General features: G+C 38.4%; 1 protein-coding gene across 1 annotated transcript in view; it reads right to left on the bottom strand.

Moving 5' to 3' along the window:
* LOC106136140 (dynein beta chain, ciliary) overlaps window positions 1–14,164 on the bottom strand; it is a 35,466-nt gene that overhangs the window by 3,822 nt on the left and 17,480 nt on the right. The window contains exons 41-73 of the mRNA XM_060949154.1: window positions 13,941–14,142; window positions 13,620–13,844; window positions 12,773–13,260; window positions 12,395–12,613; window positions 11,835–12,072; window positions 11,306–11,498; window positions 10,878–11,055; window positions 10,645–10,773; window positions 10,265–10,484; window positions 9,879–10,040; window positions 9,533–9,732; window positions 8,716–8,882; window positions 8,432–8,610; window positions 7,891–8,130; window positions 7,289–7,537; window positions 7,080–7,191; window positions 6,668–6,930; window positions 6,429–6,509; window positions 6,096–6,311; window positions 5,810–5,958; window positions 5,452–5,611; window positions 5,083–5,249; window positions 4,772–4,973; window positions 4,542–4,672; window positions 3,789–4,073; window positions 3,321–3,576; window positions 2,897–3,078; window positions 2,644–2,775; window positions 2,243–2,375; window positions 1,786–2,012; window positions 1,481–1,604; window positions 962–1,098; window positions 523–718 (exon numbers count right to left, since the gene is read on the bottom strand). Coding sequence (XP_060805137.1) covers window positions 523–718; window positions 962–1,098; window positions 1,481–1,604; window positions 1,786–2,012; window positions 2,243–2,375; window positions 2,644–2,775; window positions 2,897–3,078; window positions 3,321–3,576; window positions 3,789–4,073; window positions 4,542–4,672; window positions 4,772–4,973; window positions 5,083–5,249; window positions 5,452–5,611; window positions 5,810–5,958; window positions 6,096–6,311; window positions 6,429–6,509; window positions 6,668–6,930; window positions 7,080–7,191; window positions 7,289–7,537; window positions 7,891–8,130; window positions 8,432–8,610; window positions 8,716–8,882; window positions 9,533–9,732; window positions 9,879–10,040; window positions 10,265–10,484; window positions 10,645–10,773; window positions 10,878–11,055; window positions 11,306–11,498; window positions 11,835–12,072; window positions 12,395–12,613; window positions 12,773–13,260; window positions 13,620–13,844; window positions 13,941–14,142 — 6,442 coding nt within the window. The remainder of the gene's footprint in view (window positions 1–522; window positions 719–961; window positions 1,099–1,480; window positions 1,605–1,785; window positions 2,013–2,242; window positions 2,376–2,643; window positions 2,776–2,896; window positions 3,079–3,320; window positions 3,577–3,788; window positions 4,074–4,541; window positions 4,673–4,771; window positions 4,974–5,082; window positions 5,250–5,451; window positions 5,612–5,809; window positions 5,959–6,095; window positions 6,312–6,428; window positions 6,510–6,667; window positions 6,931–7,079; window positions 7,192–7,288; window positions 7,538–7,890; window positions 8,131–8,431; window positions 8,611–8,715; window positions 8,883–9,532; window positions 9,733–9,878; window positions 10,041–10,264; window positions 10,485–10,644; window positions 10,774–10,877; window positions 11,056–11,305; window positions 11,499–11,834; window positions 12,073–12,394; window positions 12,614–12,772; window positions 13,261–13,619; window positions 13,845–13,940; window positions 14,143–14,164) is intronic.

Here is a 14,164-nt window from a genome sequence, read left to right as displayed (position 1 = left end):
GAAAGTTCGTTTTTCATCATGCCCTGGCCGGGATTCGAACCCGGGACCTCTGGTGACACAGACAAGCGCACTACCGCTGCGCCACAGAGGGCGTAAATGATGAAAAATCATTATCGCGTAAATTAACAATAAAGGAATATGAAATTTGAATGTTCAACAAAGATAATCTGCTTCGATCAAGTATTCACGGATGAAAACACAATCAAACAAAGAGCTTCCTCATTTTTAAAGTAATTTTACAGATTAATACCATTAAAAAATAGATATGAGGTTGACTACTTTTTTCGAACAGTGGACGAACATTTTGTTACGGACATTTAGTTTATAGTAGGTACGTCTACATTAATCTAGCTTAAAATTAGAAACGCTACACGTACACATACATATTGGATCGCACTTCCAAAAAGTTGTTGTTCATCTTAGTAGTAAAATGTAGTACCACTTGACAAAGTTAGGGTATATCTAAACGATTTAATTTATATTTCAGAATAACAGTGTAGCTATCTAAAAATTAGTACTTACTAGCTCGGGAACCATGTACTCGAGCAGGAAGGTGCGACACAGCCTCCTGTCCCAATCGTCGGTGATGTGACCGCCGTACATGATTTCCCCGAAGAGGTATCGCAGATCTTCCCACGGGACGCGGGGATTAGCTTCCAGGTAATTGAATAGCACGTACACACAGATGGTCAAGTCGCCGAAATTGAAGGGGTATACTCTGAAATTACATAACAAGATTTCCACGGCATGTTTCATAGGTCTTTTCTCATTGAATTCAATGTTTAAGTGTTTGCCAACGTGATTACTCTTTTGGAATCAAAGGAACCCTTATCTAGAAATTGACCATCACGAGTTTGCAAAGCGACATTGACTATTCATTTAGTAAAAGAAGGTAGTAGGTGTCCACCTACTACCTTCTTTAATAACTTTAATAAGCTTTTCATTATTTTATCGAAGGTACCTGTTCCACCCTTGCGGTCCGAATTTACGCCTTTCTGCAACCACTGCGTGGAAGTAACACAGCGCAAAGAGTACAGCCTTGAATTCTGCCTCCTTGCTGCACATTTCAAGGGTTTCCTGACTGAAGTTGTCCAGAGACTAAAAGAGTACCAAAGTATGTATACGACTTTTTTTATGCGCACTAAGAAATCTTATGATCTTGTAATATAATTGCTATAAAGTTTTGGTTATACGGAAATGGTATATTTGTACTACATTTGCATTTTAATTTTCCGCCATGGTCCTCAAGAATGATAATAAATCGAATCAACAGATCGAACCTTTTTTTTGCTAAAGGTAAAAGAGGTCTTCAAAGGTTTTCATATGTTATACGATACATTTATTTAGCCAGCTCCTTACCACTATTAGTGCCGGTTTGGATTACATCAGGCCTGATCTTTTGAGGCCCTAAGGCCTAAACCAAAACCGATGTAATAATTAAAGCAAAAAAGAAAATAATAATTTTCTAGTCATTACGAACCTTATGTAAATTAGCCCACATTCCAATGGGGGGTTCGTTGGTTATCTTAATTGCTGATTCCAGGATACCTTGCGGTATAATATGGTATGCAGGATCCGCCGCGGGCTCAGCGCTCAAAAACAATCTGGAATAATTAGATAGTTTGAATGTATTTCAGCAATATAAGTTAAGTTAGATCTTCATTCAAGTTAAATATTTGAAAATTGAATTCGTCACTTTAGAAACTATCGTAACATCAATATTAATTGATAGAAAGAAATCACAATAAATTGTTTTATCATGCATGACTAACAAACACAAGTTACCTATATTCTGGTATAGGATTATCAAATGTCTCTTCCATCTTTTTCTCTAGTGTGGCGAGCCACTTGGCGACCAGATGTATGTTCTGCAAGATGACCCAGTCTCCGTTCGCAGACGCCACGCCCATCGCTTCCTCGGCCACTACTTCTTGACCCTGACCTAGTGATACTATGTGGAAGTTTTTCTTGTCCGTCGAGAAACCCAACTTGCGACCCAACTTTTCTAGATCCTAAAGAAGATATGGTTTTTTGTCAAAAAGATTAAATTAGTGAAATAAGCGGCGTCGTTAACGTGGTTGGCTGGATAAATTGTAGGTAGGTACTTAAATTTCGATTAAAGGAAGCGTCAAAAACATAGATCCTGGAAGCAAAGCAGGTTAAAAGCAATGAAGAAATAATTAAAGATAATTTTCTTTTCAAAAAGGCAATAAGCTAATTGGCCATGGAAAATTAGGCATACTTTTAGCGGGTCGACTCCGGGAGACAGAATGAAGAACATGGCCGTAGTGGCGTTGCTCTCCTGAAAAGATTTCTCCAGTGGCGGCGTTCTCGCTTCTACGTATTTTGTGCCCAGGTTCTCTTCACAGAAAGCGCTGCAAGTTGCGATCAAAAGATGAATATATTTTGAAAAGAAGAAGTACAAACAATAAATATTGAAAGTTATGGACATATATGATATGGTAGGCTGTAAAACATAAATTGGCATGATGATTTATAGTTACACCGAATAAATATCACGATTATAGACCATCTAATCCGTTTGTCTTACAAAGCAAATTTTCAAATAAATAAGGTACAAAACCTGTTTTTCATAAATGCTATTACAAATAAGACAAACAAAAAGTATTGATAAGAACGAACCCAGAGGCATAAGACATGCGATCAGGCCGCAACGCTCTCATAATGCAAAGTCTTTGCAAAGGAGTCTTGTTCTTCCATTCGCCTGGCAACTTGTCTCTTTCGGGGGCTTCACCGTCGGTGTACTTCTGCCACCTGAATGACCATTATGATTGTGCATCATATATTATTAGTTTTTATACCTCCGAAAAACTCGGTTTATTAACTTTTGATACACCACTAACTAATAATTTAAAAAGTGAAACGTATTTATAACCTTTTAGCAGCCCCCTCGATGTCCTTGTCAAGGTTCTCGAAGGCGTCCATCTTGCACAACGCGATGATGCCACCCCACGAGTTGTTGCTGAGCCATGTGAACGGAGATACCTCAGGTGCCACCGCATACTTGAGCAAGAAGTCAAGTTCTCTAGGATCTACCTTGCCTTCTGATTGGAGCACCTAGTGCCAAATATGTTCATTAATCTTAAGCAATATCGTAATTATTTCTTTAATGGTCAAAGTGAAAAGCGATATTTCGATCCTTCATCAATGTCGTAACTTACGGTCGTACTACGGCTGAGGATAGGGACCTCTTTGCTCTCTGTACAAAGGCGCTCTAGGCTGTATTCGTTCTTTCTCCAAACAGGAGATTTTTGTTCTAAAGATGTCGAAGATAATACAACATATTATCAGTTACTTACTTGCAGCGTAATAAGGAATAGGAACACAAGCTTGTCTCTCTCGAACAGTCCCCTGCTGGTATACACAAACACCGAGAAAGTGATACTGTCTAATAGATTCCTGACTCTTCCGTCCAGATCTTCAGACGGCTCTGCTGAGGCCAACGCGTCTTTGAAGACCACACTGTAGGCTTTCAAGGAGAATTGGTACATCGGGTTGATCTTGTAAATGTCGTTCAAGATAAAATAAAGGAGAGACGCTCGACCGGCAGCTTTTCTGTAATGTTAAAATTATCTTCTTTATCTAATCTAACCGCGACTTTCTTAATTAATAATGGCTAAGAAGAACTTGCTGCTCACATTGTTGTCCCCTTTCCTACTGAGACGAGTCTGTTTATACCACAATAGTCAAAAAGTATACAAGTAAATAGGCGAATAATGTGCCGCGTAGCCATAGTGCTACTTTTGATTATAGACCATAATACTCGCCTGTATCTTTCTCGCGCTTCATCAATCTTCACAGCGGTAATCTTGCCCTCCTCGACTTTGATCTCAATGTCAGCAGCCGTCTTCTTGGTAGTCTCCAAATTGATGACAAGAGCAGAGTCACTGAGAATATCGGGACCGGCGGAAGACAGGCGTTTTAGCAAGTCGTCTTCTAGAGTCTTGAGAGTGATCTTGAAGTCGTTCTGCTGCTTCGTAAGCCCGGCTCGTAGAGCTTCTAGATCAGGGCGTTCCGCCTTTACTACTTCGCCCAATAATTGTTCTTCTAAACTGAAGATATCAACAATAAGGATTCGATAAAGTTGCTAAGTAGATCAAATAAGCAAATAGACAGTAAAGAGATAGGTAAAAATTTATCTTGATTTATGAGAAGCTGCGTCATTTAAAGACTATTTGCCTCTGTGGCGCAGCCGTAGTTCGCTTGTCTGTAACACCAGAGGTCTCGGGTTCGAATCCCGGCCAGGGCATGATGAGAAAAGAACTTTTTCTGATTGGCATGGGTCTTGGATGTTTATCTATATAAGTATTTATTATAAAATATAGTATCGTTGACTTAGTATCTCGTAACACAAGTCTCGAACTTACTTCGAGGCTAACTAAATCAGTGTTATTTGTCCCGTATATATTTGTTTATTTATTTTATTATTTATGTACAAAATATCTTAAACTGCTAGCTATATGTATTGCATAAAAAGTCACTTAAGAATTTTTAGTTTTTTTATGGTTTTTCAGCCTTACCCATCTTTAGTGACCGTAAAGTTGATGAGCGTGCACTGAGCTTGCATCTCGGGCTGATAGTGCGGGTTGGCCAACTTGGTTTGGATGATGAGTCGGAAGTTAGGGTGGTAGTCTGTCTCCCTGTCTCCAATCTAGAAATTTTTCAATTTCCCAAGAACATTTTTAAGGAAAATATATGAAATACACACTGCAAGGCTATTGCGACAGATTGACACATTCTGATCACCAACCTTCAAAACTTTCCCCTTCCGTATGAGCACTCGTCCCAGCAGCGGGTCCAGCACAGCGTCCACGGTCTCCCCGATGTTCTCCAGAAGTACCACATTCCCATTGCTGACCGCGCGCTCGATCCGGTCTATGTAATTGCGCTGCGTTAATCTGATCACCACCAGCCCCTCTCCGTACTTAGACTTTATCCACTTGAGGCCCTGGCTGATTATAAAATAAAAAACCCTCATTATTCCATTATAATGTTTTTGCTAAATAATACAGATATTTTATCGTAATAACATAACTTTAACCTATTATAGGTGTTACTTACAGCTGTGGATCAATGATGAGTGGCCAGCGCGCCGAATTCGTAAGTATTGTTGCGTTCTCCGTACTCATAGTATCAGTGGGTAAGCCCTCGTTGTTCCAAGTGGCCACTTGTGCGTCGTCTGTCAGCATGGACAGAGGTTCCAGGCCTTCTGTCATGTCGATCTTCGGCTGTTAGATAAATAGAAAAATAAGAAGATTCCCAGGAAAGAGAGCTAAAATAATGTTGTGTGTTATGTAACGTATGAAGCAGCCCACCTATGAGATGGGAGGCGGTAATCAGTAGAATATCTACAGGAAGTATCACTTCCGATTCTTTGACTACTACTGTTGCTGACAATGTATTGAAAATTGCTAGATTATGAAAACTTACGTTGGTCTTCGCAAGCGTGGGAATCCAGTCGTCATTCATTAGCTGCTGTCGATAGCGGCGCATGAAGCAGCCCACGTACGAGATGAAGGCGGTGATCAGCAGAACATCCCCGGGAAGCATCACTCCCGACTCTTTGAGATTCACCACTGTTGCTGACCATCTAATAGGAAATTGAAAGAAAGCTGCTTGATCGAATTCTGGATGTGATCGGGTGTATAATATACTAATAGGTTATTTTGAAAAATTGTTTTTTTTTTTTTAATAATTTTGAAGAATTAAACATTGAAGAATAACTAAGGACAAGGGTATATAATTTCACAAAAGTATAATTGACGGAACTAAACGAAATATAGTTCACCTAATTTTCTCGGAAGCTAATCCATTTACAAGTCGATTAGCCAGATCTATTGTTGCATTGGTAGCATCCGCTTCTGCTTGGCACTTCATCTTTTCATTGACGGCTTCTTGGAAAGCTTTTAGAAGCACCTCAAGTTTCTCTTCCAATTCCTGTTATAAAATGAATTTAATTCAGAAAATTACTTAAGTTGAAGTAGATAGACGGATTATTAGGTATTGGCTTTGACCCACACAATAAAGCTACAGGAAAATATACGCGATCATGGCATTTATATAAACACACTAACATGGATTTGCTCAGTGAGGAAGGACAGTTTATCCCTAGCGGCTTGCAGCTCAGCATTGGCGGCATTCAGAGCCCTTCTCTTAGGCTCCACCACTACGTACACATCGTAGAACTTGCAGATGTTGATCACCCACGCGCACAGACCAGCCGCCGCGGCGGACTTTGACATTATGAACTCCGCGTTGAACTCCGGGTTTTTAATGTATGGTTGTACTGCCTAGGAAATGCAAAATAGGTTAGAAGAGAATGTGCACGATATAGAAATTAAAAAAGGAAAATTACTCGTATCAAACATACATGATCATTAGCCTCATGAAAATAATGATATGTTTACCTTAATGACGTCTGGGTGAATATTTTCTTTGTCATAATAAACCAAGTCGTATAAGAATTGATCCACTTTAGCCATCATTAGCTGAAAACGATAAAAAATATCCTAATAAGGTTATAATAGATAGTTCGAATGTAAAATAAGAACATAACTGAAACGTTAAATCTTTTAATGCTATTACGAAAGACGCATCCTTCAATAATCGAAACAATGACTTGATGAATTTTACTCAAAAACATTACCTTACAGGCCTTCCACGACCTGTCCTTGGGTATCTTGCCTTTCTTAGAAAACAGCACGAGAACAGCTGCCGTTACGTTGACTACAGCATCAGGTGGCGAGCCGAAAGATTTCAACTCAGTCAAGTTGTTCTTGTTCAAGGTATTCAATGCCTCCTGGGCCGCCATCAGCGCTGGCTCGGCTTTCGCCAAGTCGTCGGCGCAAATCTTTGCTTTTATTGTCACGTCCTCTTCAATCACTTTCACTTTCTTTTCCTCTTCGGCAGCTGTTTCGGAATGAAATATATTCGTGTCAAATAAATCTTTCTGCTAATGTAACCTATATATTCTAGATCGATCAACATTAGTTCCGGCATATTTTTACTATACTCGTAAAGCCAGAAACTATGTTTTATAAATATATAATGACAGTTACCAAATGCTTTTTCCTTCGACACTTTGTCACTCTCAGCTCCAACAACTTCAATCAATTCTTCTGCTGCCTTGTTCTTGACCTTCAATAATATTTCTTGTTCTGCAAGCGTTACCTACAAAGAATGATTGGACATATCATCCTCAACCACAAAGCTTTCTTAATTAATTTGTACATATTGATTTTCTGCTTGGAATATTAGGAATACTTACCTTAAGAACAGCTACATCAGCCGCACATGAGGCTAACTTCTCTAGACCGTTTTCGAGTCGTTGTATCATCATTATTAGATTTTTAGTCTTCTCGTTCAGAAGTTTAGAGTACAAAGCAATCTGTTCCAGGAAAGTCTTAGGCGTGGTATAGTTATACCGTTTCTCATTTTGAAAGTACACTGCGGACATCTGGTTCACACTTTGATGTACATGAGACATAAAGTTTGAGACTGGTTCAACGAGGTTTACCTAAAAATTTGTACATCGTTAATTACTTTTGTTGAGTTGTAAATTATAAATTTGAATAAACTCGTTTGAAAATCAAACAAGGTAAATAATAGACAGTAGTGTCCCAAAATAATCAAATATCCACGGATGGGAAAATAATAATATTTCATTCATTCATTCATATAATTACGCCTATGTCTTTTGCCAGGTAGACAGAGCCAGGAGTCTTAAAAGACTGATAGGCCACGTTCAGCTTTTAGGCTTAATGATAGAATTGAGATTCAAATAGGGACAGGTTGCTAGCCCATCGCCTAAAAAAAATTACAAGTTTATTTACTTATATTTCAATCTTTTTAAATTTTTATGTTACTCACCGGTAAGGACTCTACTTCAGCGAGGAACCGTTTAGACACAGACCTCAAGGCTTCACGGGGCCACTCGTGGAACCAATTAATTGCCGTACAGTTTACAATGGACGGGAACTTGCGCGCTCGGATACGCAGAGTGGCGCCCACAGGGGAGAAACATAGAACCACTTTCAACATGGATCGAACTCGATTGATGAAGAAACGCCAGCAGTTTTCACGAGTGTCAGGTACGCCTGATGCTTTGGTCTGTTTAAAAATAAGGTCTCGTTAAATTTGACACTTTACAATAAGACGACCATCATCTGATTCTTTTTGTTTTTCCCCTTGTATGAATAGAAGCCATGGCCACACTAAACTGTAATAATCACGATTATTACAATTCTGTGCAAAGGTCAGACAGTTTATTTGGACTATTTGTACTCAGCGACTAATAGTATTCTAAATTAATTACGTACGAGTGTTTAAACATATTTCGTATTCAACGCATTGTACATTTCGTCACCTATTTAATTTATATGACCTGGACTACACTTTAAGGTAAACTTACCTCACCACGTACGCCATTAATAATATTCTCTATTTCATCATCAGCCAGCAACTCGGGAATTTCACCGGACGCCAGCAAATCGTTAATGAGCACTAGGAACCTCTCTTCTGCTACTTGGGCATCCGTCATCAAAAACATATTTCCAATGTTCTTAAGACCTGCTTTTATGTATAATAGAGCTGTTGAAAATATAAAACATGATAAATTGTAAACGTTGCAATATTTTTCTTCTTAGATTCGAGTGTGTAACTTATTAATATACCAAATTTCCATAAGATATTTACCCAGGTCAACTTTGAGATCGTTGATGCTGTATCCCTTGCGGAGTTGTATCTGGAACACCTCTAGTGAGGAAATGAAGGCTGACAGTCGCGATAAAGACTGTTTGCCAGATCCACCTACGCCAACTAGCAAAGCGTTTCCACGAGGAGCTTCCAGGATGCGGTTGATCCTTAGAATTTTTAATTATGGTATCAAATATAAACACGTAAATACATAATAATAACATGTACTTAGGAAAGAGTAAAAAGATAATGAGACCTAACGAGATTTTGAAACAATCAATAGACTGGGCTTTCCTGATATCGACAGGGAGAGCATTCCATAAAATGGTAAAGTACAGTGAAAGAGTGGAAAAAAAAATTGGTGTTGGATGTCAGTAATCTTAGTCATAGGGTAACCGTGCTATGCAAATTGCGGGTGGGCATCGCTATAAAAATTGAAGCGGTCCTTTAAGTAAGATGGAGAAAACGGATTAAATAAGACCGAATAGAGCATTGTCACAATATGCAAATTGCGACGAAGTCGGACAGGAAGTCACTTCAGCTGCGAATGGAAAGAAGAAACGTGATCATATTTGCGAAGCCCAAATGTCAAAGGAATAAATAGATTTTGAAGACGCTCGACCGTTCCTCAGCGACATAGTGATAAGCAGTATAGTGTTAGGGCAATTTGCAAATTTTAAACTGTGAACGAAAATTGGCAAAAATGTGTATAGTAAGAGCTTCGAAATTAAATAGTTAGAATCATGTGTCATTCGCTAACAGGTAGTTTAATATTGTTATATTATGAAATCAAAAATAAAATTGTGACGCTACCTACCTACAAATATGATACATGGCGTCTTCGAACAACACCAAGTTCATAGTGGCCACCATATCGTTATATGCAGAGAGCGATTCGTCTAACAACTTCTTGATTTGAGGCCAGTCGCGGATGGGGAAGTACTTCGGATCACCAATCCCCTCCGCAAAGTGACAGTAGATTAGAGGCTTTTCGAACACCACATTCTCGTCATAGTCCTGGATAAGCAAATATATAATCAAGTATATAGTGTGCAGGTTATTAACGTTCGACAATTACCACTCAATTGTTTAATCCAAACCACTGATCGAATAAATTCTAAAATATATATAACTGATAAAGACTGGTGAACAACCGTACCTACCTCACAATTCTTCTTGATCACTTCAGTGATAAGTTTCTGGAAGTTTTCAATGTCGGAAATGTCGACCAGTTTATCGGAGTACACACGAGTAGCTTCGTGCATCCACAGTCGAATCAGTTCAGATTGCTGTTTGATTGCATCGCCGGTTGTAAAAAGAATACCCTGACGATTCACAAGAACATTAAGTAGATCATGCAGTTTACAGGCACATCATCATTTTAAGGATAAAATAATAAGTTCCAATACCTACTTCATTATTTTGTTCTTTGTGTGTGTTAAAGTAAAAACGGAACTCTAAAGTCTAATTAAGAGTCTGTTATTATTAAAATAATTTATATACAAATCATTAATTTTTTGGACGTATGAGGTAACTTTCAACATCTCACCTGGAAAATATTGGACAAGTCTCTCAAATTAAAAATGTAGTGGAATTTGATAGCAGTGGGCAGGAACATGGTGGACAGTTTATTGTGCAACGCTAACGCTGCGTTGACCAAAGGCTCTGCGTATCGGATGACAGGCATGCCAAATTTGTTCAATGGATTAGCTAGATGTTGTGACAGAATCTGCTTATAGATATGGAAACACGCATCTAGCCCGGGGAAACTGAAAAAGGAAGATTTTTAATAAATAGAAGTTTGTGTGACGTAGTAACTTTAGAGTCAAGAAATTGAAATTTACAATATCAAATTTAATCTTTAATACTTCTACCTCGATAACTTCAAAGATCAGAATAAAGCAGCAATAAAAAAAGGAATTGTTTTACCTGACAGCAAACGTGCAGAAATGTCTTTGCAATCGAGAATCGATAGTGAAAGAGCCGGCCGTTGGGTTCATGCATGACACAAACATGCAGTTCGATATGTCCTTGAGACACAGTTTCTGTCTGTCATACCTTTGAAAGATAAACTTCTAATCAATGATTCACACCCACAGATATAAATTTTGTAACTAGTAACTAACTAGGTACAGTGTTCTTCCTGTATTACTTAAACTTACCAATGTCTATAATCCATATACTGCCTGATGAGAGTATGTGGTTGCACTGTACCGTACGTATCCACTTCGGGCATATTCAAGTCGTCCACGAAGTAAATCATGAACTTACTGCCGGGCGGACCAAAATTACGCCCAGATTTCTTCTCAAGAGGTTTTTCTAAAACTTTCTGGATCATTTCTGCAAGCACATTAGTGTGGATATAATTCGTATTTTTGAATTAATTACCAACACGAGCTTCACTTTATCTAAATCATTTGTTTAGAACAGTAAATTTTTAGTTCTATTCATATTATTTTCCATGAAAAGCTTTCTTAAACATGTTAATAAATACTAACAATATAATATGTATTTAAATCGCATGTAAGAGTGCGTTAAGGCATTGTTACAGTTTGGTCAATGTGGTACACAAGACAGTGTACATGCTCACCAGAAGTAGTATAAAAGTTGAGTGCCACATTGGTTATTGCGAAAGAATCAGGAAGAGCGTTGAGTTTGGCCGCGAAGCTGACGGTCTTGCCGCTACCAGCGCTGCCTACCAACATCACCGGCTTCTGTTTGGCTATTAGCAGGTCCATGAAGAACCTGATTCGGGTGGTCTCCGAAGTTGACACCAGGCATGACTGCGTGTTAGAAAAATAACCCTTTATTACGATGGATTTTTTGGCAACTGGTTGTAGTGTGGTGTTCAGGATAATCTACAGTCTGAGAGCATGGAATTTAGTTACACATTTGAAATCTGTTAAGTCATTCAGATATAAAGCTCAAAAATGAGAAAAATTTTCGTAACCATGCAGCATAAATAGTTTGTTTCTCTCTTCATTCTTTTATGGTAAAATCTATCCATGTATATCTACTTTCAATCCTTCCTATGGGCTATTGTGTCCTGATGGTAGATTATTGACATGGTGTTTTTCCTTACGAGGGAGAGGGAAATTACAAAAACAAAACGTTTTAACCTGCAAAGGTAAATCAGGATCCAAATCAAACGACTCCACTTTCTCAGACCAAGGCAAGAATTTTTTAGTTTCGGGGTCAATGAAAAAGCTGAACACGTTGCCAGAGGACGGGAACTTTATCTGCTTGAACTCGTTGCAGAACCACTTGCTAAATTCGTTTCGCCAATCTACAAGCTGGTCTTGGAAGAGGGCCGAACCGAAACCCCAAACTATTGCAAAGACGAAGTAAGTTTCATACCTGTAAGTTGTAATTGGTATTATAGATATTGGTATATAAAAGAAAATCGGACATCTAAATTGAGGTGATATAGGTACATCACCGTAGCATTAAAAGCTAAAAGCTAAAGCAGTAAATACTCACAATTTAAAAAAATATATATACACTAATCGCGACCGATTTTTATCAATTCAAGAAAATTACAATTTCAATAAAACACAATTACAAGCAAAGCCAACAGAAAGTTTATTCCAATCTCTATTGTGCCATATTTCATTTCAAGACAAAGCACAACGAAAATTTATTTGCAAAAAATACTAACTCATGTATAAGGTATACAAACCATTCTTTAGGACAATCTGAAGGCAGCAATGTCTTATTGAGGAAGCATTCAAGAAGGTAACAAGTGAGCTGTATTTGCTGCAATTCAGTAAGCGGCGTGATTCGCTTGTACTTCTTGCAGGACTCCAGTAGCGATGGTATGTACTTGTCAAACATCACTGTTAGCATCGCCTTCTCAGACTCGTCGTCTCGCGTCGTGTCGATCCAGGAAGCCACGAATCTGGTTATTAATTTGTTCATTTATTTTTTTTTGTTATTTTTACTTTTTCTACAAGAAACTTTGGACTTGCTATCACATGTGAACGTCACACTCGATAGATTAAAACTAAGTAATTCTCATAATGATAACGCCTAATTTTTTAAAACAGTAAAAACTTACGGGTTCCAACCCAAATCTTGTGGATTGATGTATAAGATACCGGCACGAGATACAGTAGCTGGGGTTGCAGTCCTCAAATTGGAAATTTCAAACAAAAGCCTCATCGCTTTTGTGAGCGCAATACGTTCGTTGCTAGCCAACGTCAATACTTTGTTATCATCCATCAAGGTGTTCAAACTTTCGATCCACATAGGATCAATGTCTCCATCTAAAACGATCCATTTTGGACCATCTCCGGGCATATTAGCCATGTCTCTCATGATAGTTGAGAACAGGCCGTCCTTCCACTCACGAGTAGCAGGGTTGATAATGCCGAATAATTCATCATTTGTCACAGCTTTAGGATCCAAATCATTGTAATAAGGCTTTAGTTTTAACATGTGGTAGGTTTTGTTGAGACATTGCCAGACCATTGATTTACCAGTGCCAGCAAAACCAATAATAAACACGGAATGCCTCACAGCAAACAGTTCTACTAATTGAACCATCTGGAAATAAATCATGACAATTTAAGTGAATTATGTATGGAAAAAATCCAATTGACGATGAACACTTCTTCACTGCAAAACTAACAAAACAGTGTTTACTTGCAATGGAAAGTAAGTGACTGATTTTTATTAGTAACACTTGATAATAATCATTTAAAAGCAAGAGAGTTATGAATGTGGATAAAGCAAAGGAAGTATGCAGGGATCGTGGCAAGTGGAAAGAGGTAGTCTCTGCCTACCCCTCCGGGAAAGAGGCGTGATTTTATGTATGTATGTATGTAAAAGTAAATGTAACTTATTTCTAGCATTATCTATCGAAAGGTGATATTAGGATTGAGCTTTACAAATTAGATAACAACCTTCAAAATAAATCCAGGCTCTGGCTGTAATTTCAAGGAAAGAGCCGCTTCTACCAAACTCTTTTCAAAATCAAAATCTCGTTTTCTAGGTACATCTAGTGCAGGGAAAAGATCACCAATGAGCCCCATAAAGACCGGAGTATCGTCCGTCACGATTTTGGGAATATTGAAATCTCTTAGCGCTCTCATAAGTACTTGATCTTCAGGTCGAAGTCGGTCACCTCGCTGGAAAGTAAAAGTATCAGAAGGTCTTCTTTGTATTTAGCTGACAAATGGTGATGCTACTTATATTGAAAGAAATCTATATTAAGACACACTCACCTTTAGTGATCCGGCCACCACTAGCACAGACTTGATAGCTCTAAGACCCCAATCATAATGGTCTTGTTTAGAGAGTAGTTCTCGGCACAACATGTATAGAGTGATGAATTTTCTTGCCAATAGACGGGCTTCTTGGAAACCTTCAGCTACCAACATAATTTCGCAAATCAATTCGAAGTCAGGCACAACCATGGCGCATGGTCTGTCAGAAAAATATTTCATTA

Source organism: Amyelois transitella, chromosome 18, assembly GCF_032362555.1.
Source record: "Amyelois transitella isolate CPQ chromosome 18, ilAmyTran1.1, whole genome shotgun sequence".
Taxonomy (NCBI): Eukaryota; Metazoa; Arthropoda; class Insecta; order Lepidoptera; family Pyralidae; genus Amyelois; species Amyelois transitella.
Note: the sequence above shows the minus strand (reverse complement) of the source record. Positions and strands in the feature narration are given on the sequence as shown.